Source organism: Carassius gibelio, chromosome B20 (genome assembly GCF_023724105.1).
Source record: "Carassius gibelio isolate Cgi1373 ecotype wild population from Czech Republic chromosome B20, carGib1.2-hapl.c, whole genome shotgun sequence".
Taxonomy (NCBI): domain Eukaryota; kingdom Metazoa; phylum Chordata; class Actinopteri; order Cypriniformes; family Cyprinidae; genus Carassius; species Carassius gibelio.
Genome location: NC_068415.1, coordinates 7,084,187 through 7,111,115, shown reverse-complemented (window position 1 = coordinate 7,111,115; position 26,929 = coordinate 7,084,187). Strand labels below are relative to the sequence as shown.

At 37.6% G+C, this 26,929-nt stretch overlaps 1 protein-coding gene across 5 annotated transcripts; it reads right to left on the bottom strand.

Moving 5' to 3' along the window:
- Positions 1-912: 912 nt before the first annotated feature.
- Positions 913-26,929, bottom strand: cad (carbamoyl-phosphate synthetase 2, aspartate transcarbamylase, and dihydroorotase). 5 transcript variants are annotated; one of them, XM_052586595.1, is made up of 45 exons: positions 26,510-26,929; positions 25,459-25,598; positions 25,214-25,343; positions 24,994-25,136; positions 24,762-24,903; positions 24,398-24,569; positions 23,606-23,791; positions 23,380-23,489; positions 23,099-23,241; positions 22,665-22,796; positions 22,286-22,519; positions 19,029-19,250; positions 18,702-18,890; positions 18,491-18,615; positions 18,260-18,393; positions 17,490-17,602; positions 17,148-17,398; positions 16,775-17,021; positions 16,566-16,664; positions 16,167-16,391; positions 15,864-16,046; positions 14,845-15,063; positions 14,583-14,750; positions 14,302-14,484; positions 13,077-13,181; positions 12,749-12,991; positions 11,582-11,663; positions 11,325-11,491; positions 10,575-10,739; positions 9,846-9,977; positions 9,514-9,715; positions 8,960-9,150; positions 8,728-8,868; positions 6,820-6,909; positions 6,488-6,638; positions 6,203-6,241; positions 5,551-5,589; positions 5,076-5,242; positions 4,902-4,976; positions 2,956-3,168; positions 2,519-2,644; positions 2,206-2,361; positions 2,009-2,110; positions 1,827-1,921; positions 913-1,695 (listed from the first exon to the last, which is right to left on the bottom strand). In XM_052586595.1, exons 1-45 carry the CDS (start codon positions 26,601-26,603, stop codon positions 1,596-1,598), a joined length of 6,765 nt encoding a protein of 2,254 aa, XP_052442555.1. In that variant the 5' UTR covers positions 26,604-26,929; the 3' UTR covers positions 913-1,595. The 5 variants fall into 5 exon arrangements, with proteins under 5 accessions (XP_052442555.1, XP_052442554.1, XP_052442551.1 ...); XM_052586594.1 differs by lacking the exon at positions 6,203-6,241 and having other exon boundaries at positions 26,510-26,578; positions 26,673-26,929; XM_052586591.1 differs by lacking the exon at positions 5,551-5,589.

Sequence of the window (26,929 nt, the reverse complement as noted above, 5' to 3'; positions counted from 1 at the left end):
GAATCGCTAACATGTTCGACTCCGTTGAAAGAGGGTGCGTCTTTTACTGTCTATGGTAGGGACACGACTGATTCATTGGAATTGAAGCTTTAGCGGAGTCGACTCTCGTTTAATGGATTATTACTGTAGTATACCATTGGGCGTAATCGATGCTTTGACTTTGATCTACGCAAATGACTCCGGACCGATTCTATCATTAATAATGGTTAACATTAGTCAAGGCAAGGATATGTTAAACGCACCGCACATAAGCAGCTGAATTTATGATTTTACAATCATACGGAGTAATATCAGTTTTTTTTGTTTTGTTTTTAAACATGCTTTTTATGGTTTGTTTTTCAAAATAAAAGTCTGAAACACTATTGTATTATACTTTTTTTAAGCATAGTGAGCTTCGGTTTACTTACCCAACTTAATAATAATTGCAATAATAATGATACAAATAATTACGATACTCTAATTTATGCTTATTTAAAATTTTGTAATTAACCATTTCTTTCGATTTTGGGGATAACATTGTAAACCATTTACATTTTAGGCAATTTTTAAACTGCAAGCATACAATATCTTGCCAGTTCCTAAAGCCCCCTTCCTCAAATCTTGCCCTGGAGGTCCAATGCACTGCAGAGTTTAGCTCCAACCCTGATCAAAGTCACCTGTCTGCGATTTTCGAATGATCACAAAGACAGTGATTTCCATTGATTAGCATGCTCAGGTGTGCTTGATTACGGTTAGAGCTAAACTCCGCAGGAAAGTGGATCTCGAGATCCAGATTTGAGGATCCCTGTCCTAAAGCAACACCTACAAATTTTCTTCCCAATCTGACAGACGTCATTTGTGTACTTGTACTTATTTTCCTTATGCATTTTAATTAGTACAGGACATCGCTAAAAAATTATAGTGTAGAAAACATTGAGTAAAAGAGTTAATTTATTACATTTTAGCAACAGATCAGGTGATTTACAGAAATTCTCTCCCTTCATTTGTACCAGTACACAGAACAACAGAGCTGGAAAAGCAGGAGAATGATCTTAGATCTTTTTATTATTGTCTATAAATACAATTACAAAAGTTTTACTCACTAATGAAGAACAATCTTCAAAGAGTTACTAGTCTGGTCCCCTACTGGAATGTAAACAGGTCTATATTGTTGTAAACGCACAACAACAACAAAAAAATACAGCATTTAGATCAATAATATACCAGTTAGTGATGTAGTAGTACAACTGTTTATTGTATAACTTTTTGCTAAATTTTGCTGATATTGTAGTGAAAAGAAGAAACTGAGCAACCCGCTACTTTCAAGTGCTACATTAAATGTAACCATCTCAGATATTTAGGATTAATCTAGTTTAACCACACTGCACTCTGGTTGCTTTAATGTGCGTGTTTTAATCAAACACTCAACATATGGAATTTTATTGCAGTGAGTACTGAAAGGAAAAATAAATCTGGCTACTTGATCTCACAAAATTTAACCTACCGGAACTATATGTAGAGTACACAGAATAAACACCAGTCATGGAATCAGTATGTTGCTAACAAAATATTTCCCTTTACTGTCAAATGTCCAAGAATAGACTGTGATGGTCCCTTCACCGACCCAGCACAGTAGCCAGCAGTGCCATCCGAATATACATCCCATTCTCAGCCTGCCGGAAGTAAGCAGCCCGAGGATCCGTGTCCACTTCCGCACTAAAAACAAAATATGATTAGGAAAGAGAGCAAACAAAACTAGGTATTTTACACTCCAATTCATGTAACTTCCTACTATGCCTGCTTTAAATTCAATTTCATCCTGATATATTGAATTAAGAATAGCAAACCTGATCTCATTGACTCTTGGAAGCGGATGCATAACAACCATCTTCCTTTTGGCTCCAGTCATGATATGTGGGGTGAGGATGAACTGGCCGAAACACTGTTCGAAGGAGCAGATCATTTATAATATGCTGATATTTAAGACACAAGCAAATGCAATGATCTTCTCGGCGGCTAAATCCCTCACCGCTTTGTACTCGTCTTCGGAGGCGAATCGCTCCTTCTGTATTCTGGTCATGTACAGAACGTCAGTCTCTGGAAGGGCCTCTTCAATGCTGTTAAACTCCTCCTGTAGATATAGAGATGTTTAGGCATTTAAGAGAAAAAAAAAAAAAACAATGCAAATAAACAAAAAGCACCAAAGTATGGTCTGTATGAACGCACCTGTTTAATGCCTTTGGAGGCCACAAAATCGATGATTTCGGCAGGCATGCTGAGGTTCTTGGGAGCCACGTAGCGCAACGTGATCCTGTACTGAGTGAGAAGTCTAGCCAGAGAATGCACAGTGCGGCCATGTTTCAGATCGCCTACCATGGTAATCTGAGATTTAGGAAAAAAAGATCCAAAAATGACCAGACCGTAATCATAACGGAGCATCACTGCAACATTCTGTTTGGAGATGCTAGTGGCATAGAAATGACACACTTCGGCTCCAAGTGGAAATATTGACGACAATATTTTTCCCCCGTGTACTCACAGTCATGCCATTGACTGTTCCCAGCTCCTCTCGGATTGTAAAGATATCCAGAAGGGCCTGAGTTGGATGTTCTCCAACCCCATCACCAGCGTTGATCACTGGCCGCCGACAATGCCTTGCTGCACTCTACAAACCAGAAGCATTTTCTTGTTCAGACCGATGCATTACATACACTGATGTATCTCACACATACAGGCATTGAAAATTTACGAAGAGGTACATTTTGTCTTCATGTTGTCTACTCTTCAAAATGTTTTTGGGGGAAAAAATTTATAATTTTTTCCTTCAAGGATACATTAAATTGATCAAGTGACAAATATGTTACAAACTACTGTTTTCTACTACAAAAGATTTCCATTAAAAATAAACCGCATTTATGACACTGAAAACTGGAGAAATGACTGCTGAAAATTCTGGCATTAATGCAATTGACTCACTTCTACAGCTCCAGGTATGGGGTGGCGCAGAACAATGACATCAGCGTAGCAGCTCATGGTGTGAACAGAATCAGCCAGAGACTCGCCCTTCTGCGAGGAGGATGTGGACTCACTGAAATGCACCACTGACCCTCCCAGACGGTGCATGGCTGCTGCGAATGAACTGCTGGTGCGAGTGCTCACCTCGTAGAACATGGAGGCCATGACTTTACCCTGGGAGAAGATGAGCAGAATGAAATTAAATTCATTTAATTGGTTTAAGACATCTCCTTCATCAAGAGATTCTGTTTCCAAAGGCCACAAATGACAAATGAGGCAGAGATACTTCAAAATAACACGTCACTGCCAGATTGAACACCCCCCGTCTCCAGACTGCTGCTGACTTGCAGTTAAATACTCCTGCGGAGGAGGTTTATGTAATGAATGCTCAAGATGGGCTGTAATAAACTATAAATCATCCAGTGACATTTACTGTACCATTGGACAGAATGAATCAGAGTAATCAAAAGGTATTGTGTTCTACAGGTTGAATCAAGATACAATTTGCACTTTCAAATAAGAATTCTGGATCCTTAATTCCATTAGCAGGAGACTCACCATCTACCTTCAGGCAACTTGCCTTCTCTCTTTCGTATTTTATATATATATATATATATATATATATATATATATATATATATATATATATATATATATATATAGGAAACATTACTATTTTTTATGTTTTTGAAAGAAGTTTCTTCTGCTCATCAAGCCTGCATTTATTTGATCAAAAATACAGAAAAAAACAGTAATATTGTGAATTATTACTACAACTTAAAATAATAGTTTTCTATTTGAATATACTTTAAAAATATATATTTATTCCTGTGATGCAAAGCTGAATTTTCAGCATCATTACTCCAGCCTTCAGTGTCAGTGTCAGTAACATCCAGTCTATCACATGATCATTTTGAAATCATTCTAATATTCTGATTTATTATGAGTGTGGGAAACAGTTCTGCTGTCTAAAATATTTGATGAATAAAAGGTTAAAAAGAACTGCATTTATTAAAAAAAAATAAAAAAAATAATTCTAATAATAAATTTTCTAATATATTTTCTTTACGATCACTTTTTGTAAATTTAACACATCCTTGCTGAATAAAAGTATTGATTTTATTTAAAAAGAAGAAAAAAAAAAATACTGAAACCAAATTACTGCCCAGTAGTGTATATTGTTATTACTAAATATTTATTAGCAAAAGAAACTTCTTTCAAAAACATAAAAAAATAGTAATGTTTCCAAACTTTTGGTCTGTACTATGTGTGTGTGTGATATATATATATATTACACACACACACACTTCAAAGTTTGGGGTAAGATTTTGTCAGATCTTACTTAATGCTCAATAATGCTGCAGTAAAACAGTAATATTATTAAATATTAGAATTTCAAATAAATTTAATATTGAAAACCGTTTTGTTGAAATATTTTTGTGGGAACTGTTATACTTTTAGGAATCACGGATAACTACAAAGCTAAAAAGAGCAGCATTTATTTGAGATATATCTATACATCTATTTATCTACAGTATCCATTCATCCATCCACCCATCTCTCCATCCATTGTAATATATCACTAACCCCAAACTTTTGAACAGTAGTCAATTTAAAACCAATACTTCATTCGGATAACATTTGAAAGTATCTCATGACGGAACCATTTGTTCTCACAGTAAGAGTTTTCAATTCCAGAAAGTATTGAGTTGATTCAAAAAGACAAGAATCACTGTGAATGATTCAGTCAGTGAGTCACTAGACTGATTCAAACTAATAAGTCAATAAGAAATTAATCTAAACAATTTTGACAGTCTTTAAGAAGAACCAGCTCATGATTCAGAAACAAAAGATTCATTTGCCAAGTTATATTTGTGTAAAAAAAAAAGTACTAATAGTCAATATACCTTCAAAATATCCAAAGGTCTTTCTTTCTGCACCATCAGACGAAGAGTATGTGCCACATTGAACAAGTGTGACATCTAAAAGCCCAAGACAGACAAGAAAGATTGATGAGCCACTGTAAATACACAAATAGAATATTCCTGGACTCGACTACAGGATAGATAACACTGTGTCACCTGTTCCTTGCTGAACTGGCGCACGGACAGGATGTGCTGGCCCACCAGCGGGTGCAGCAGTGGGGAGGTCTGGGGGTGGGGCAGGATCTGCTGCTGCCCAGCTTGAGGTGACAGGATCCTGGCCAGGGGAGGAGGGTGTGCATATGCATCCACTGGGGCAGCCAATTCTGATAATGGAGGCAAAACAGTGTCACAATCAGAAACTAATACATCACTGCCATGTATCAGTAAATCTCACTATACACCAAAAACTGAACACAGAATAAGAGCTCATTGGGATCAACTTGAATCACAAGTAACAGCATGCATGCAAAGCATGGGCAGAGCAGTGTAACAAACCACCATGTCTTGTTTTGATTATGCTTAAAACTAAAATATGCCCATCAAATGCATCCAAGAAACAAACACAGATTGGCAGAAAGAACAGAAGACAAGGGTGGCAAAGCTCTGGTAAACATCATTACAAACGTCAAACCTGCATCATACGGTGCTTTTAATGACACCTCCTCTTCAGCTGCTCAAACATTGAGGCACAAGGTTTGAAAACAATGCATTAGTAACTGTACAGTTAGAATTTTAACAAAATAAAAAATATATGTTTATCATAATTGCCAATGCAGTTTTTGTAAAAACATTTAGTTTTCCAAAAAGGGTTTGAAAGTTGTTTGTCTGACAACCCCCCTTCACCCCTCCGCCCCCCAAAAAGTAAAATTGTAGTCCATGTAATTTATTAATATTATAAAGCAAAGTGTATATATACACACACACACAGACATTTAACGGTCTTATTCCAAGTTGCAATATATAAAATACATTTTATATATATTTTTTTTAATAATATAATTTGTCAGGTTTTAGCAGTATTTTGCATGCGTTCACTTCTGTACGATTCTTTTTTTTTCTTAGCTGATTTTAAGGTTTGAGATATTTAGTTTTAGAGGTTTTAAGTTTGTTCAATTATGAAACATGCTCGAAAAAGATTGATTGTTTAAATGACCTTGATCGAATGAAAATAAGGAAGATGGAAAATATGGATATTCATTTTCAATTCACAGACACAGGTGCAGAATCATGAGACTTGGATACTGATTTGATAAAAAAAAATATACACATCACACGGACTTTACCCACTGCCTTTTGAGGTTTTATGGTAGATCTTTTGAAACCTGCATAATAAAAACATGCCTTGCTTGAGATATGATCATATTGGACCAGCAAATGGTTCAGCTGAACCATGTTGCAAGTTCAAGGGACATACAAAAACAAACAACGGATGCTAGCAAAACAAAAGCTGACATCCAACTGAACTGCACTGTCTGAATAAAAAAAGTTACAAACCAATTATTTCCAGCACAGTGGTTCATCTGGCACACAAACGCATGCCCAAGCTCTGTGGAATACTCTGTATTTACCTGGAGGCAGACCAGGATCAGATGTGCAGTGGATACGAGGAGGGAGAATGAAGCGTCCGTCCCCAGCTGAACGTCGTGGACTCGGGGCACGGCTACGGACCACATCAACAGGTCCTACCTGACGGGGGCGCTCAGGAGTCATTGCCTCATGCTGTAATTGACAAGCATGGTTATTTGCTTCCAATGACACTAAAAAGGACCAGCGGTTTGAAGAATGGATCGATGGATGGATGGTTATTTGTTAGCCAGTGCACATTAGAAAGCAAAAGCTGAACCTTAAACAATGCATGTTCAGGTTTTTGATTATAACCATGGATCAGTTAGTGCAATACCTTAGGAGCATCCTTTATAACCTCAGTTGTTCCTGCGGAGGGTGTCGACCATGACTTCACATCCTGACCATAACCTGGAGGGACCAATACCTTAAGAGAAAGAGGAATGAATGAACACTGATAGTAATTACAAACATGTGCTCCAGACAAAATCTGCTGGGCAGCTATTCATTAGATGTGAGAAAAAAAGGTCCCCAATCACATAAACTGCTGTTCCAATGTATTTTTGTCAGCAAGGATGTATTAAAGTGAAAAAAAAAAAAAAAAAAAAAAAAAAAACACTAAAGACTTTTACATTTATCCAAAAAAACAATTTCAAATACAAACCCGATTCCAAAACAGTTGGGACACTAAAAATTTTGCTCGCATCATCATGTGTTTACAGCAGGTTTACAGTGGAAGTTCAATCATAGATTTGAGTTCGATGCATGATGTCTGTGCTTCGATGCGGCTGTACAGGCGCATAACATACGTCAAAACTAAACGTATCTGATTGGCTTACGGGTAACCAATGATTTTAAACTTCAGACAAGCGCCCCCTAGCAAGAGAGAAAACACTTCTCTTTTATGCCATTCCAGACTCTGTCTACGAAGCAAAGTGAAGTAGCAGAGTCTGGTATTACCAGGCTAAAAGATTGGCTCATTTTGGATTTCATTACACAATCTAAAGAGTTGGGACAGGTACCAATAAGAGGCCGGAAAAGTTAAAATGTACATATAAAGGAACAGCTGGAGGACCAATTTGCAACTTTTTAGGTCATTTGGTAACATGATTGGGTATAAAAAGAGCCTCTTAGAGTGGCAGTGTCTCTCAGAAGTCAAGATGGGCAGAGGATCACCAATTCCCCCAATGCTGTGGTTAAAATTGGTGGAGCAATATCAGAAAAGAGTTTCTCAGAGAAAAATTGCAAAGAGTTTGGAGTTATCATCATCTACAGTGCATAATAACATCCAAAGATTCAGAGAATCTGGAACAATCTCTGTGCGTAAGGGTCAAGGCCAGAAAACCATACTGGATGTGCATGATATTCGGGCCCTTAGACGGCAATGCATCAAATACAGGAATGCTACTGTAATGGAAAATCACAACATGGGCTCAGGAATACTTGCAGAAAACATTGTCTGTGAACACAATCCACTGTGCCATTCGCCATTGCCGGCTGAAACTTTATAGGTCAAAAAAGAAGCAATATCTAAACATGATCCAGAAGCGCAGGTGTTTTCTCTGGGCCAAGGCTCATTTAAAAATGAGTGGAAAACTGTTCTGTGGTCAAACAAATCAAAATTTGAAGTTCTTTTTGGAAAACTGGGACGCCATGTCATCCGGACTAAAGAGGACAAGGACGACCCAAATTGTTATCAGCGCTCAGTTCAGAAGTCTGCATCTCTGATGGTATGGGGTTGCATGAGTGTGTGTGGCATGGGCAGCTTACACATCTGGAAAGGCACCATCAATGCTGAAAAGTATATCTAAATACTAGAACAACATATGCTCCCATCCAGATGTCGTCTCTTTCAGGGAAGACCTTGCATTTTCCAACATGACAATGCCAGACCACATACTGCATCAATTACAACATCATGGCTGCATAGAAGAAGGATCCGGGTACTGAAATGGCCAGCCTGCAGTCCAGATCTTTCTCCCATAGAAAACATTTGGCACATCATAAAACATCATATAGAGGAAGATGTGACAAAGACGACCTAAGACAATTGAGCAACTAGAAGCCCATATTAGACAAGAATTGGAGAACATTCCTATTCCTAAACTTAAGCAGGTTGTCTCCTCAGTCCCCAGATGTTTGCAGGCTGTGATAAAAAGATGAGGGTTTGGAAATTTTTTACTATTCCAAGAACCCTGAAAAAAATAAAACACAACATAACATGTTTTTCAGATCAGATCTTTACCTGTCCATCAATATAGGCCACCTCTCCTCGGAGTACCACCCTCATGACTTTTCCTTTCACTTTCATGCCCTCAAATGGCGTCCACTTTGACTTGGTGAACTGCATGTGCTTCGGAATAGTCCACTCTTGCTCCAAGTCCACCTGGGAAATTCAAGTATCACTTTGAAATTTGAAAAAAAAATTTAATTTGTAGGCCGCCATTCAGCATCTGAACTTTGTCAAACATAAATACCTCTACATAAGTGTCTTCTTGAGCGGGAAGAGAGAATATTTTACTGGGGTTTTCATAGAGCCTCTTGATGATGTCATCAATGGTAAGGCGACCCTCACTGACGGCCGTGAGCAGCAGAGGCAGCATAGTCTCCAGACCCGGGTAACCTGGAGGTGGTTTCTCAGAGTTTTTCTCCTCTACTGAATGAGGGGCTGGAAAATAAAAATAAACTAATAAATAAAGGCTTCCAAGAACTTCTCAGATTTGGGGCCAGTTTTTTTTTTTTTTTTAAGAAATTAATAATTTTATCAGATCATCTTGTAGGACAGCTTGAAAGTCTTTTTTTTTTTTTTTTTTTTTTACAGCAAGTATGTCTGACCAATAAATTAGAAAATATATAGCACAACAGTAAAGAATGGGCTGAAGTTCTGTACAAATTTTTGAATGTAGCTTGGAACTGATCTTAAATTATGGATTTTAAAACCGGTTTGTGTAAATGTTTGTCAGGCAAACAAAATTAGATGCCTTTTTAAACAGAGGTGAGGCTCAGCAGAGATATTAACTCCCATTATTACCGTGGTCTGTTGCGAAACAGTCAATGATGTCTAGATTTTCCCACAATGCCTCCATGTCCTCACGTGTACCGAGCATGGGCCGCACTTGCGCCCTGCCGTTTCCAATGGCAGGCACATTATCTTCACACAGGAAGAGATGATGAGGTGCTACTTCACATGTCACCTGGATGCCCTTTTGTTTAGCAGCTCGAATGATCAGAATCTGAGAAACAATGCATGATTTTAGTTAGTCACAAACCACATGAATATATAAAGAAACTGAATGGAGGATTTACAATGAAGATTAAATGAAATGCAGTTATTAGACCACGACATAGAACAAGGATTCTTACCTCTTCTTTCTTGGCAACATGGCAGATATGAACGGTTCGCTGATACAGCTGCGCCACCATCAAGACTGCAGCCACCGTCTGTTTTTCTGCATGTGCCACAATGGGCAAGTGCTTTGGCCACTTTTCAAAGTGCTGCATGCAAAAAAGAGAGTAATCAAATGCTATCATAACAGTAAAACATGACAAATTGCATCATTAAAAAAAACAAAATAATTCAAAATAAAATGTACTTAAATTTTATATATATATTTTTATTTTAAACGCATTTTATTTGAAAAGAGTAATTGTATTCGTGCTGTCAAACAAGTTTTTGTTTACATAATATATATGTGTACTATGTTTATATATTATGCATATATAAATGCACACAGTATATATTTTGAAAACGTACATGTACATATATACATTTACATTTATACTGTTATATTTTATATTATATATAAATATTTTTAACATATAAACAACATTTTCCTTAAATATATACATGCATGTGTTTATATTTATAATAAATAAACAGTACACACACTCATGTATAAATGTAGACAAACTTTTTTGGATGAGGTGAATCCCGATTAATCGTTTGACAGCACTAAATGTTATTTTAAATAAATATATTTTTTTATTTTAAATAAAGGGTTTACATTTTAAGTAGATTTTAAATGGATCTAAAACTTTATTTAAAATAAAAAAATACTGTTGTATTTGTTGTATACCTTGTTGTTTCCTTACCTCCATCCACAGAGAAACATTGTCCATTTTCAAAGTGGAGTACGTGTCATTCAAGTACATCTTCAGACCAGCTGTACAGCTAGCAATGGACGGAAGAACTGTAGCGTTGTCTGATGAAGCCCCCACAAAAAGGGCATAATCACAGCGGCACCCAGCCTTGGCAAGCTAGACATTCATGACAGAAAAAAAATAAACCAGTGGCATAGCAGATGGGCATTTCATAGCGCTTCAGGAGGATAATAAAAAATTTGGCTATTAGCTTACTACTCAATTAAAAATGTTTTTAAAAGAATTTCATCCTAGAATTAAATAAATATATTTAATAATTAAATTAACACTGCAGACATTAGTGAAAAATCAAGAGAAGCTTTATTCAAGTTACCAGTTTCAAAAACAAACTGTTTCTTCTTTTTCTCCCACTATGTATAGGCCACAAGAGAAATATACACCAGCACATGCTGACGTAGTTAATTCAGTGTCACTTTCCGAAAGCTTTCAGTTTTTACTTTCACTTTCTGTATAAGGAATTGACCGAAGTCAAGACGTTCACCAGCATAACTCTTGCACAAAATTTGCACAATGCTAGTGTGATATCCATTACCTTGCTTTTATGGTTTAAAAGAGGCTAAAATTTCCAATATTAAAACATAACACCCCATGGGGGATCCGCTAACTTTCACTACACTACTCCAACTTCCCTATTTAGTTTCATGTAAATAAGCAAGCCAATATGTAATTTGTTGATGTTACCTTCTGTGCCATAGCAAAGGAACTGGGGTCAACGATGGCAGGGTTGGTATTAGGCATGGCACACACCATAGTGATTCCTCCAGCCAGGGCAGCAGCTGTGCCCGAGGAGAAGTCCTCTTTATGGGTGGCACCAGGCTCCCGAAGATGCACATGGACGTCAATCAAACCTTTAGACATACATGAATAAATGGAATCAGTCTCGATGTAATCTTTGTTTTGACAACTCCATTACATCTGAAAGGATGTGGTCTACTCACCAGGCAAACGGATGAGTTTCTGTGAGGTCATGCTGTCTATATGAGTCTTTACATGAGGAGCCTGACCAATTTGCCCCAGTGCCTGCAAAGTCCACATACATTACAATCTTCAGATATTTAGAGGTACGACAGCATAAACAGAGTTTTTCCCCCAAGCAGGTTCACGAAATGCAACAAGACTAGTCAGACCAGTTTCTTAAATAAGAGAGAGAAGAGAAAAAAAAAACGTACACTTCCCAGAATATCCACCAGATGGCGCATGGACTTGATTACAAACTGAACATATCTCATTGACAAACTGAAACTAGCTTTGATTAGGTCCTCACTATTTTTGATAGCTTGCCAAAAGCATGTAGTACCGCGCAATCATCTCCAATCTGTCATTTAAAATTTTTCATACAGGAAACACATTTTTCCCGTCCAGAACAGCAGGGGCATGGTTTAAATATAGCTAGTTATATGGCTAGTTAAACAAAAAAAATAAATAAAAAAAATAAATCTTATATTAATAATAAATATTTTACCTGTATATTTCTAAAACTGGAAAAAAACATTTTAATTTACAAAATATGTAAAAACCTGTAACCATAAACACCCAGAACACATTTTTAAATACTTTATTATTTTTATTTTTTATTTATAAATACTGTTAAAATGCATTACTATTGATCATAACCTAGTTTTGGTTTATTGGGCAAGGTTTACAACAGGAAGTGTGTGCTTGCTCTTATTGTATGATTTTAAATTAACTACTATTTATGTAATTATAATCATGATTACTTGTTTTAAAAAAATTATATGGGGGGGGGGGCAATTTAAATAAGAGATTCATTGCAGTTAAGAGAGGTTCACGGATTATACTTTGTGAGACTCCGAGGAACTTAGATGAGTGACGCTTTTTAGTGACAATAAGAGGAGCGTGCTTTGTGCACTTTCTAGGCTAGCATCCATTCAGAATTTGTATGAAACTTATTACATTCATGCTGCAGGGTTTTGGGAATGAGTTTTGAAATTACCAGTGACTGACACTGTGATAACCATGGCAACGGAAGGGAGAGAAGAAAAAAAATAAAATAAAAAAGGAGTCTCTCTCTAATGCATTTGCAATGGCCACATCTGTAGTATAAACTTAAATTTGTTGGGTTGATAACAACGTGAGTTTCTCACCTGAACAAACAACTTGGTGCACTTGATGTCAGTGATGAGTGGCACGGAGTAGTCAATGGCCATTCGACGAGTGCGGTAACCTTTGGTCATAAAGGAGGACAAGCGTCTTCCACCAGAGTTCCTCATGGACAAATTGACGACCAAGTCAAAATGGTTCTCCTCCAGATAGTCCATGATGTTCCTTTGTTTGTCCTTACTAGGGCAGTCACTCTCCTCTTCAAAAGGCCAATCCACTGCCATCACCTGACAGGAGACAGATAAACAAACAGAATTCACTTAACCTGTTAAATTAGCTGTACAAGAAACACACTTTTTTTTATCACTGTACCTTGATTCCATGTTCAGTGTAGAAGTCAGCAGTGCCTAGACTGGCATACAGGTTATAACCCAAACTCTCCAATGTCTGGACTGTGGGCAGAAGCTCGCTCTTACTCTGAAAGAATTTCAATTGAATACCTTAATACATTTTTCTCTTAAAGGGCTAGTTTACCCCAAAATTTAAATTGTCAGTAATTACTCACTCCCATGTCTTTCCAAACCCGAAGACTGAAGCTGTATTCTTGTAGCTTCATAAAACTACAGCTGAACCATTGAAGTCACGTAGACTATTTCAACAATTTCCTTTTTACCTTTCTGGGCCTTTAACGTGTCAGTTGTGTTGCTCTCTCTGCAGGGTCTGAAAGCTCTCCGATTTCATAAAAATCTTAATTTATGTTCTGAAGATAAACCGAGGTCTCACGACATGAGGGTTTGGAACGAACGAGGGTGAGTAATTTCAATTCGATTCAAGTTTATTTGTATAGTGCTTTTTACAATACAAATCATTGCAAAGCAACTTTACAGAAAATTAAGTTTCTACAATATTTAGTAGTAGCTTATCAGTGGTGACTGTCAGTTTGTGCATATGACGTAGTCAAACAGACGATGAACACTATTAACATAAATTATTATATGATGCAATCACAAAATTTGGTAGTCCTGTGTGTTTCAGGGTTAGCATCACCTGAGCTGTGCTGGTAATTAAAATGCTAACTTTCATTTTTGAGTGAACTACTCCTTTAAGAATATAGATTTTTTTTTACCTTCTCTAATAAAAGTGAGAGTGAATGTGCAAAATGTGCACCACTACACTAGTGTTGTGGGTAATTTCCAGGAAGTTCCTGTTATGTGTTTTTAGACATATGGATGCTAAAGTGATCTCTGAGGTTGCAGGAACAGTTGGTTTTTTACTTTTACAGTTGAAATATCCCTTTAAAGCCGCTCTTTCAATATTATATTAATATATGCAAATTGCATTATAAAAATTTGTTTTGCTTGTTTTATCGACAAATGCTTAAAAATAAGGTAAACCTCACAAACCACATGATTTATTGTATATGTTTTTTCTCATATAAAGGTTAAGGATTTCATTTTCTTTTTTCATTTTTTCATTTTTTTTTTAAGTCATAGCCTTATGTATCTAATGGAATAAGCAATGGTGATGGTGGTGAAATTAACAAACCACAGCTTTCAGTAATGTGAATTACAAAATTAATAGTAAAGTAGGCCATTACCTTATAAGTACCAATAGTGAGTAGAATATTCTTTTTAGGGATTTTGAAGCCAGTGCTGAGCATGGCTTTCAGATAGGCCTCATATCGGTTTTCCCCAAAACAGGCCACTTCCCCAGTGCTGGTCATCTCAACACCTAAAACCACATCTGCTCCAGCCAGCCGTGAGAAGGAGAACTGAGGAACCTAAGGGTCAAACGCAGATCAAGATAATATAGATCTTAAATACGGCGATAGTTCAAGTGTTTCCATTAAAAACAGACATCACAGAGATTTTTTAATACCTTAACTCCCACAATACCATTCCCCTTCATCAGCCCGACAGCCTCCACTTCCTCTCCCAATATGACTCTTGTTGCTAAGGCAACAAGATCCACACCAAGTGTTTTGGACACAAAAGGGAAGGAGCGTGAGACTCGCACGTTACATTCTATCACCTTCAGCTGATCATCCTGTTGACAAACACGATTTCGTTTCAGCACCAAATATTCTGAAACACACTCATCCTAGCTAAAAAGATAAGAAAAGAAAAAGAGGAAAACTCACTTTGGCAATGAGCTGCAGGTTGAAGGGCCCGGTGACCTGAAGCTCCTGGCCGATCGCGTGAACGATCATCTTAATGCGCTCCATGGTTTTCTGGTTGATGTCTTGAGGAGGAGTCACCAGTGTGGCATCTCCAGAATGCACCCCTGCGTTCTCCACATGCTCAGACACCGCTATGGCAATGACCACTCCGTCACAGGCCACAGCATCCACATCTATTTCCTGAAAGCAAAATAACGGTTGCAAAATTTAACAGTGCAAATCCTGCCGCCACAATAGCTTTAAATATTTAACACAACAACACTACTATTCTATTCTAACACTACTATTGAGTACTACAGGATTCAAATTACACAGAGGGATCAGTGCAGTCACTGTTAACGAAAAGTTAAGTTTATTCAAAATATTAAATGCTATAATCATGTATAAATAATATTAAAATAACAATGACAAGGATGTAATTTTGGGTTATCCGGATTTTAATTTCATGGCTGATATTCTAATTCTTTATTTTGTCTACAGTAAAATAAAATGGATTAAAATCAATCAATCATTTTAAATTTAAATTTTAAATACTACTTAAAAGTACATTTAGGCATAAGGTATAGCATTGAAAATGTATAATTATTTTGAGAATAAAGGTTACCTAAAATGTAAGAGATAAGGCAAAAGTACAAGTAAATATAATTTCACTGACAAACAATACAAAAAAATCAGTTGATTGATAGCTATCATGTCATACAGGTTGTATATAATAGCTGAATTCACAGAACAATTTTCAAAATGCTTTCTCAATCTGAGCAACAATAGCAACTAGAAAGACAAATCAGGACTTGAAAGTGTTACAGTATATTGTGTAATATTCACACCCAATGTAACAGTGGCAAATAATAAATTTGTGCCAACTAACAGCATTACCTAGTAATTAATGCATGCACACACATGCACTTTACTGTTAACTGGAACTGCCTGAAGGTGGGAGCTGTTTGTACGGCCCTAAAATGCTGTTTTTAGTGACTAACCTTGGCCTCCTGAATGAATTTGGAGATAACAACAGGGTGTTCCTTTGACACAGCAACAGCACTGCTCAGGTACTTTTCCAGGTCACTGTCTGCGTAGGCAACATTCATAGCAGCTCCGCTGAGAACATACGATGGCCTCACTAAGCAGGGATAACCCACCATCTCACAGAAACCCACAGCAGACTACAAGAGAAATGTCAAGGCATCACCTGAAGTTACAAGCAGAACTTATGTCTTCTTTGGTTATTCAATTCTCACTATCCTTGGTATAGTTGAATAAAATGAGTTTTCTTTATATCTTACCTCAATGTCAGACAGTTCTTTCCATCGGGGCTGGCTGATTCCTATGGTGTCCAGCATCCTGGAGAATTTGAAGCGGTTCTCCGCAGAGTCAATGAATTCAGGAGAGGTGCCCAGGATCCTGCACTGCTGTCTGTGCAAGGACATGGCGATGTTATTGGGCAGCTGTCCACCCATGGACAGAATAATTCCTTCTGGGTTCTCCATCTCATAAATGTCCATCACCACCTGTGATTAAAAGCAGGCAAATGCAATTATTATTTTTCAATAAATAAAATGTATTTTATTACGTATTGTTATTATTATTTAAAATAATAATTAATCATATGATTAATTTGAGCATTTATAACATTTACATACATATACATTTTGTTAGCTTTTTATTAAGATTTAATTTCTTACCTCAAACGAGATCTCATCAAAATACAGTCTATCACACATATCATAATCTGTGCTGACTGTTTCTGGGTTGTAGTTCACCATAATCGTTTTGTATCCCATCTGTGAAATGAACAGCTCTCAAATAAACACTGAAATTTCACAAAATAATGAATTTATGCTTCAGTTTAAGCCACATAAAAGTCAGTTTTCCCTTAATACGGATGGCTCACCTTCCTCAGCTCCATAATACACCCAACAGCGCACCAATCGAACTCCACGCTGCTTCCAATCCGGTAAACCCCAGAGCCGATCACCATGACATGGGGCTGCTCGAAAACCACATCACTTTCTGAGCCGTGATAGGTCAGGTACAGATAGTTGGTGTGAGCTGGCCACTCGGCAGCCACAGTGTCAATCTGTTTGACCACTGGAAGGATCTTCCAGTCACGTCTCAGCTTCCTCACGGCCAGCTCAGTGCTGCAGCAGGGGAAAGAGCAGATTTAGCAGTCCCATATTAACTATTCTTTGTAAAAAAAAAAAAAAAAGCAAAAACGTCTAGAATTGACAGTTGTGAGTTTCTGCATCAGCAGTTTTTCTGAGTACCTTTGCACAGCTTGGGCGATTTGTTTGTCAGAGAATCCCAGCTGCTTGGCTTTCCTCATGACCTCAGGTGGCATGGCACTCTCATCCTGATTATACGCCTTTAGAAGTTTCTCATGGTCTGCAATGTTCTTCATCTTGTGCAGAAACCAGTGGTCTATCTTGGTCAGCTCATAAAGCCGCTCAACAGTGTAGCCGGCATGCAGGGCAGCTGCCAGAACAAAGATGCGCTTGTCTGTGGGTGTCTGCAGCTCCTTGGATATGAGAAAATAACATTTTGGTTTTCATGAAACCAAATCAAAAAACATGGGAGTGGGATGGTAGATGTGTGACTTCATTACAGACCTCTTCGGACACTGGTTTGATGGTGTGGTCGAAACCAACGCAGTTCTCATCCACCATTCTCAAAGCTTTCTGGAAGGCCTCTTCAAAGCTGCGGCCAATGGCCATCACTTCTCCTGAGATGAAAGAGTGCTGAATGAGATCACAACACACTGGATATGAGAGTTCAAAAAAATATAGCACCTTCTACTACACAACGTTTACATTTAGTCATTTAGCAGATGCATTTATCCAAAGCGACTTACAAATGAGAACAAGGGAAGCAATCAAAAACAACAAAAAAAGAGCAATGATATGCAAGTGCTATAACAAGTCTCAGAAAGGTTAACACAGTACACGTAGCAAGGGCTTTTAAATAATATAATAGAAAGAAAACCTAGAATAGAAAAAGAATAGAGCAAGATAGTGTTAAAAGTTTTTTTTTTATAATTGTATAATAAATGAAGAGAAAATAGAATACAAAAAAGATTTAACACTAGTATTTGTTCAAATTTTAAATAATCTTTTATTGTAATATTTCCATTTCCATTTTATTTTTTAGATTAGGTTTTAGTAATTATGTGTATTTATAATTCTATTTTTTTTTATTTCTATTTAGCTTCAGTCATTTTATTACTTCAAATTTTTGTATCTGATCTAATATTTACATTAAATTTTATTTCAGTTGAAGACAATTTTGCATAGTTTTAGTTAATCACACTGGTTTGAGAATCACAATATACAGATTTCTCATGCAGTTTTATTTATTTTATTTTTTTTTTTAGGAGGCTCACCGACACTCTTCATGGAACTGCCAATTTTAGTGCTGACTCTGAGGAACTTGCTCAAATCCCAACGAGGAACCTTCACCACACAGTAATCCAGACTGGGCTCAAAGTTGGCTGTTGTGGAATTAGTCACTGAATTCCTGGAAAACAGGGACTTTTAAGCAACCTTGAAAAGAACAACACTTAATTGTATAATTACTTTTCTATATAATAGCGTATTTCAATGAAAAAGCTCACTTGAGCATGGGCAGAGGGATTCCTAAACCGAGTTTAGCGGCCACGTAGGCCAGAGGATAACCTGTGGCCTTACTGGCCAACGCAGAGCTTCGTGAGAGACGAGCATTGACTTCAATTATGTAATACTGTCAGGACACAAAGAATGGGATTATGGCTTGATCACTGCTTCCAGAGACTCATTTTTCCTAGTTGATAAAACTGACCAAATTACCTGCTCAGATTCAGGATTTAGAGCATACTGAATGTTGCACTCTCCCACAATGCCCAAGTGGCGAATAACTTTGATGGCCGTGTTTCTCAGCATATTGTATTCATAGTCATTCAGTGTCTGACTAGGAGCAACCACTATGGACTCCCCAGTGTGGATTCCCAGAGGATCAACATTCTCCATGTTACAAACCTAAATGAAGAAACAAAATCGCATTAGAAGAGAAAAAATGGTAAAACATACTGGTAAAAATGTGAAGGTACACATAGTGTAGGTATAAATAAATACGTCAGTTTAAATGGGAAAATCACAGCTCTAGGTGCTTCATACCGTAATGCAATTGTCATAGGCGTCCCGCACCACTTCATACTCGATTTCCTTCCATCCTTTAAGTGATTTGTCAACCAGGACTTGTGATGTGTGGGCAAAGGCCTGGGTGACCAATGTGATCATCTCCTCTCTGTTATTAGCAAAGCCTGAACCCAATCCACCAAGAGCAAAAGCAGACCGGACCAGAACAGGATAGCCGAGTCTTTCAGCAGCAGCCACTGCCTATAGAAATCACATAAAATTTTGGACCATATAGATAAAATATACAAACAAAAGCTAGAGAGATAGAGATATAGCGGAAGTGAGAGAAAAGGGTTTATTAAATTTGAAATATGGATATTTTTCCTACAAAAATGCAAGGAATTGCTTTAGGAGGACTTTTTTTAACCCCCTTCAGGAGCCGGGTGAGGTATGTTTTATTATAGATGTGTGTGCTTTATTTAAAACCCTTGTGCGGTCTTCGGTCATTTCTGACCGGAATATTTTACGTTTTGAAATGTTAAAAATCACAGCTTCATCGGAATGATATGAAATGCGGTGACCTTCATGGCATTTGGGGTGTGAACACACAAAAAAATTGAGGGCATGATTCGAACAGTCTAAGTGGGCGTAAAAAAAATAGTAACACTCATGGTCTTCGGTCAAAAATGACCGTCCATAGGAAATGAATGGGAAATAGACAAAAATACAACAATTCAGAGAATATTTGTGTACACAATCTACAAATCGATCACAAAACTGAAAAAAAGTGCACAGCAGTGAAGGGATAACACTATAAAACATCAAGAGTGTGATATTGACACATCCAATCACACACAGATGCACACACACACACACAAACACACACACACACACACATATTTACACATAGACACCTATGAACTACTGTGTCTGTAACACAGAGCAAAGTTTTGAGAATGTGAAATCCATTCAATAATTCAGTCATAATGCAGAGAAAATCTAACAGCAGTGAAGGTATGACACTCTAAATAATCACATACACACACACACACGCGCGCACACACACACACACACACACACACACACACCTATGACCTGCTGTCTGTAAAACAGCGATGAGAAGCAAGCGCTGCCTCTTGGGTTTGTCAGTGCACTTAGAAACTCAGACTTGGTCCTTTGCACCATTCTGAGGATTATTATTTTTTATTTTTTTGCAGGAGCTCTGTGCCACTGAACAATATGTTCAGGTTTGATTGCAATCATAATGCAAAAACTTTAATGCAAATAATGCATGAAATCATTATTTATAACAGAAGAAATATAAAAAAATATACAAAAAGTACTCTTTAGAATGTATTAATATATATTCAAGTCCACTACTTAATATGAGTAAGCAATTATGTTTAAAAACAATAAGGGAATTCACAAGCCTCTCTATAGATTCCTATACTGGTAATAAGTGGTTGCACCATGCACTTACATGTTTTTCTTTCTTTGCTCTGACCAGGTGGCGCTAAAAAATCTTCAAAAAAAATGTATTTGAAAGGCCTAGTCTCTGGTTTAATCTGAAATACAACATTAATTCGAAAATAATTTAGAAAAATTAGAAAAAAAAATTATGTACTATTTTCTATGAGAAAAATTTTTATAATTATTGCATAAATATGAATTAATACCTTAAAATTTTCTCAAAATACAAAAGAAAAAAGAAAAAATATTATTGAATAAAAATATATTCCACTGATTTTACTGGGGGGCAAAAAAGTTACATTTTAGGTGTCCGGTCACTTATGACCGTGAAGACCCTGAGTGTGACTCCCAAATGAGGGCCGCACAAGGGTTAACATCCTTTGGACTGTTGAACAGAAACACCATGATAACGGTTGGAATAGCCAAGACAATTTTTTATATAAATCCAATTGGATTCATCTGAAAGAAGAAAGTCATATGCACCTAGGAGGCCTCAAGGGTGATTAAATCACAGGCTAATTTTCATTTATTCAACTAATCCTTTAATTCAGTGTGATAAATGAGTAAGGCCAAAAGTCATCTAAAATAATTAAAAAGTAGTCTGATTATAGCCGCGTTTCCACCGCAGGAACTTTACCCAGGAACTAGGGACTTGGTCCGGTACTTGGTGTGTTTCCACCGCAGGAACCAGGAACTAAATAAAAGTTCCGGGTAAAAAAATGCCCCCCAGAAAGTCCCGGCTGGCGAGGTGGTACTTTTTTAAAGTTCCGGAACTTTCGGGGGCGGGACTTTGGCGCTAAACATGCTAATTGGTTGAGTTCACGCAGCATTGGTTGAGTTCAACTACCATTTATTCGGATCAACATTTTCAAAATATTACTGTTATTGTGTCATGAAATGTAATTTTAAAAGTATTTCAGGCGAGAATGTAGTTGTTTGAAACTCAAATCTGTTGTTTATTTATAAAGACAGTGCCTATTTAAAAATGTGTTTCGCCGATCTCGTAGACGGTGAGCTCCACTCGATCAGCGGAAGCTCAGTCCTCATGTATCCGCAGAGAGCAGCCTCTCCTGGGATAGACCTTCTGATATGTGCCGCTGGCTCTGATGTGTCTTTAGTGGTTAAACATAACATATAATTCAGCTGCGGGGTAAATCTAACAGGTTTTCTTTGGTCTGTATTCAATTTATCTATATGTTAAAATTAAAATTAAAAAGGCAAGTCTATATTATATTTTGTTTCATTGTAATGGCTGTATAAATACATATATCCCTGAACTAAGTACATTTCTGCAGCTGTTATTATGTTTAAATGAAAACGAAAGGAGGCAGTGGTATTTTATATCCTATTTTGTTTTATTGTAAATATACTGAGGGGAAAATAGCAGTAGCCATGACGAGCAGACTGAAGTTATCAAGTACGCTGCTGTTTATAGATTTACCGGACTTGCGTCGTCGCTGACATCACACTCCTGAGACGAATGCACAAAGTCTGAACCAACTACTGAGGATGCACGTCCAAAATCAGTGGTACTTTGTATTGAGAAACACGCGCAGACCTACATCACCAGTATATTTGCCTAATCTTCCCGGTACTTTACACCGCGGTGGTAATGCAGAAAGCAACAGGTCTGGGGGGAAAAAAGTTCCTGGGAAAAAAGTTCCTGGTACAAATGTTCCTGGTAATTTCGGTGGAAACGTGGCATAAATTACATAAAATGTGTAATGTAATGAAATACATTAACTAGAACTGTCATGTAATTTGGAAGGGATTTATATTTTTACATTTGAGATGCCCTGATTTGTACAGTAGAGTAATGAGCTGACCTGTTCAACGGACATGGCTGCTTCACTGGGGGCAACATGCTCATTGATTTCCTCCATCTTCTCCACAAATATCTTTCTGTCTTCAGTCATCTCTATTGAGGCCACTGGGGTTCCAAGCACACGAACTTTGTATTTTTCCAGGACTCCTTGCTTAGTGAGCTCCACACCACAATTCAGGGCTGTCTGACCACCGAATGTGAGCAACACCCCATCTGGACGCTCGTTCTTTATCACCTATTTGAAGGACAGCAGGATGAACATTTAAATCTCTGACGTAAAAGGCTGAACCATGTGTTTTAAAGCATTTATTTAAGTTTTCAAGATCCATCAAGAAAACTAGGCCACATAAATTATTTTGGAATGGACAGCTTTCTCTTACCTGTGTGACATATTCTGGTGTAATAGGGAGGAAGTAGACTTTGTCTGCCAGGCCCTTTGAGGTCTGTACTGTGGCAATGTTCGGGTTGATGAGAACGGTTTGGATGTTCTCTTCTTTCAGAGCTTTTATAGCCTGAGAAAAAAAAAATTAATTTGGAAAAAATTGCTTACATTTACTTTTGGTTAACTTATTACACCAATGATTTGATTTTTTCCAGAAATGTTGGCATTCCACTAGCTGATTGTTTATAAGATTCAGTCGTAAGCTTCATGTACTCTATGATCAAGCAAGTATAAAATTAATACAGGAAACTGATCGAATACTACAACCACTTCTACTACTATGAATAGTAATAAACAGCTAAACATTTGAGATGCCACCCTTAATTCCACACTCCAAACACTCTCAAGGTTTTTTCTCTTTTGAAAAATCACCTGAGATCCAGAATAGTCAAACTCTCCAGCCTGTCCAATGGAAAGCCCTCCTGAACCTAGAACCAAAACTTTACGAGGTCGAACAAATGCTTCCGGGTCAGGAGATCCAGGGAAAGTGAGATGCTCTGTCAGTCTTTGCTTAACTGCAGAAATAAAAAGAGTTTAGTAATTAGTTGTGTCAACAGAATCACAACACATCAGAAATAATGTATTTACAGTAAACAGATGACAAAAGTATGTAAATAATCCTACAAGAACAAGTGTACATCATAACAGGTCACCTGTTTTTCCAGTTTTGCCCTCTTTAGCATCTTTGACTGTATCCAGAAACACATCAAAGAGACCAACCAGGTCTGCTGGGCCTGCCATGTGTTCAGGATGGAACTGGACACTGAAAATGAGAAGAAAGGAGATATCAATTATCACCACCCACTTAATACAACATTTAAAAGCATTTAAGCCCATTGATACTGTATTTCTGTAAACAAGACACAAATGAACGCCAACCTGAAGAGTGGTTTGTGGTTGTGAACGATGCCCTCACTGGTTTTGTCATTGGCATTGGTGAAGAGCACATCCCAGTCTTCTGGGAGAGTTTTGGGATCCACAGCAAACCCATGATTCTGAGAGGTAATGAAACAGCGATTGGTTCCTTTATGGATACAGGGTTGGTTATGGCCACGATTACCATACCTGAAATACACAAGAACCATGAATGTAGATTCACAATGAAGTGCTACTCAGACATAAACCATATCTGAATGAACCCGCTGACTGTTCTCTTCTGAAGAAAGGCCTGTTGACTGGCATCTCACCCGGCCTTGAGCACAAGCAAAACAAAGCAACTATCCCAGGACTCTTAGAAAAACACTACCGCTTATCCCAGGACCAGACTAGCCTACCCCAGCAACTAGATATCACACCATGCTGCTCCTTCTTGATAACTGGAATGGCATGGGAAGGCCAAAGAAACAAGCCTTTTGTTCCCCTACAAACTCCTTTATCCACTAACCATGAAGTGATGCTGTCTGGTTTAAATCACACAGCAAAACATCCTAATATTAGTATTATGCTATATCTTTAGCTTGTTTTAGTGTTTTTTGTGTTTCAGTGGGCTTCAATGTTGATTGGTTCCCAACATCCCAAAATGTCTCCTTTTGTGTTCCACAGCATAAAAATGCATCCGGGTTTGGAAAAAGGATAAGTACACGACAGAACTTTCATTTTTGGGTGAACTATCCTAAAGGAATTGTGCTTCAGAAGTCTGCAGAAAGTGAAAAGAACGAACAAATTGCTTACTTCATTTTGTATGTCTTTGCACCAATGACCAAAGATAGAAGCTGATGCCCCAGACAAATCCCAAAGACAGGTTTGGGATTCTCCACACATGCCACCTTCCGTACATTCTCCACAGTCTCCTTACAGTACTCAGGATTGCCAGGACCATTGCTGATGAACAACCCATCAAAATCTAAAGAAACGGAAACACAGTGATATCATTTTTTTGACAGATTTTTTAAATTACCATTAGCATTTACAGCCAGGTTTTCTAACCATGTAAAAAAATGTTCTAAACCTGAAACAGTATAGTACCATGCATCTTTATAAATCCATTTAAAAAATAACAACAACACATCCTTCAGTAACATGTCCCATGGCTCACCATTACTATCTAGAGGATAATCCCAGGGGACAATGGAGACCCGGGCACCTCTCTGGCAAAGGCATCTGATCTGGTTGTACTTGATGCCACAGTCTATGGCAGTGATTCTCACTGTACCCTCTGGATTAAAAACTTTTGGTTCCTGTTGAATCAGGTGTAAATAAGTAATAAGCTGTCATTACACAACAATAATCAGATAAAAAAAAATATCTAAGAACATCAAGAAACTTACTTTCATGGAAACTTCTTTAACAAGATTCCGGGTGTCTGGATTGTCAAATGGAATGTCATTGGCTGAAGTTCCTTCCAACACGAGTTTCCCCAACATCGTCCCCTTTTCTCTGATCTTTTTGGTCAAGCTTCGAGTGTCAACCCCTGATTTCATGGGAATTTACTTTATAATGCATAAATCAAAACCAATTTTTGGTAAAGAAGAACTTGCACTGACTGACCTTCAAGCCCAGGGATGCCTTGCTCTCGGAGCCACTGATCCAGGGACTTGGCGGAGCTCCAGTGACTGGGATTTTCAGAGAGCTCCCCAACAATAAGAGCAGCGGCATGGATTTTGGAAGATTCAAACCACTAGACCACAAAGAGGAATATTTAGAACACATCATACCAGTTGTATTAGAACAACCTGCTTTAGAAGAAATATTACATATTAGAAGTATATGTGGACGCAAGAGAGGAAAAACACCTTGCTGAGTCCAAACTCTCCATCTTCATCTTTAGGAACACCATAATTACCAATCAGTGGATACGTCAGAGTTAGTATTTGAGACTTGTAAGAGGGATCTGTGAGAGCCTCTGGATAACCCACCATTCCTGTCTGGAAAACTGAGGACACACAATACATGACTTAGTAAGTAACTTTTTATTCTATTTAATTACATTTATAGAATATGTACAGGGTGTCTATTAAGCTTCATCTTTATTAAATAAATAAATATCTTGGATAAATATACAATGTTAAAAATAAAAAAGGAAAACATTAATACCTTTCAAACTTTAAACCCTAAAGGACCCCCCCCACCACCACCACTCCCTCTCTCCCCTTTTTATGTGTACCATGTCAATTTCCCAGCATAAGTGATTTACAGTGATTATGGTGTTACTTTATAGACATAGACCAATTTCACCCACTATTGCAAATAATACTCGAATTTAGTATTTGTAGAGAAAAATATTTTCCGACTGATACAAAAAGTGTTGCTGAAAATGTGTCCGTGAAAACTATTAAACCCTGATGAACTTTACTAAACTATTTTTTTTTAGCAAGGAAACATTTGCTGACTGTTTTTTATATTGACAAACTTTTCAACTTAATGATGACTAAAGCTAACTGTAGACATAATACAGTCTATGCATAAAACGCATAACAAAATCAATATGGCAAGACAAATGTTCACTTAATTTTGTCTAACGATTTACGACGCTAAACCACAAAATACACTTTTTTTTGTATGTATTCATTTATTTGTTACTGAGCCGAGAACCTAAAAGGATGTCTGGGATGTCAGTAATGTGTTACACATGCCCTAGGAAGTGGCTACTGGCGAGTGTTCACTTTTAAACGTTTAGCGGGAAATCAGACACGTGTAACTTCCTGAAATTCAGTTACACATTTATAAGTCACGTTTTCCGGTTAGAGAAAACAAGACAAGTGCGTGATAAGGAGCAGTGGCATAAAACAGGGCCGAGGAACACATATTTTTCAGTAACGTTACGTTTTATTTGATTTCACTTACCAACTTCACCAGACACAGAGGACACAGCACCGAACAAACGGCCTTTAAACGTTGTCCCGTCCTCCAATACTAAAGATGCCATTTTCAGCAACATAACTGTTAGTAGGCTACTTCTAAACGCAAACAAAATCTCAGAGAATATCTAGCTCTGTGAGCGTTGCACCTATGTTTTCCCTTTTCGCCGAAGTTCCCACGTGAAAACCACGTTGCTGAAGGTGATGTTCACCTGAATGCGGCTTAAATATAAGCGATCTCAGATATTGCTGTCAAATATCATGCAGTCCTAATGTAGAAGAATCTCACTGGCCGATTGCGATGTTACAGGCTCTGGTTAGTAGAGATAATAGTCCACGCACTGCTCCAGTCACAGAAGCGTGGAGCCATGTGTGGGAACTTCCATTTGGTTTTATTAGCTGAATA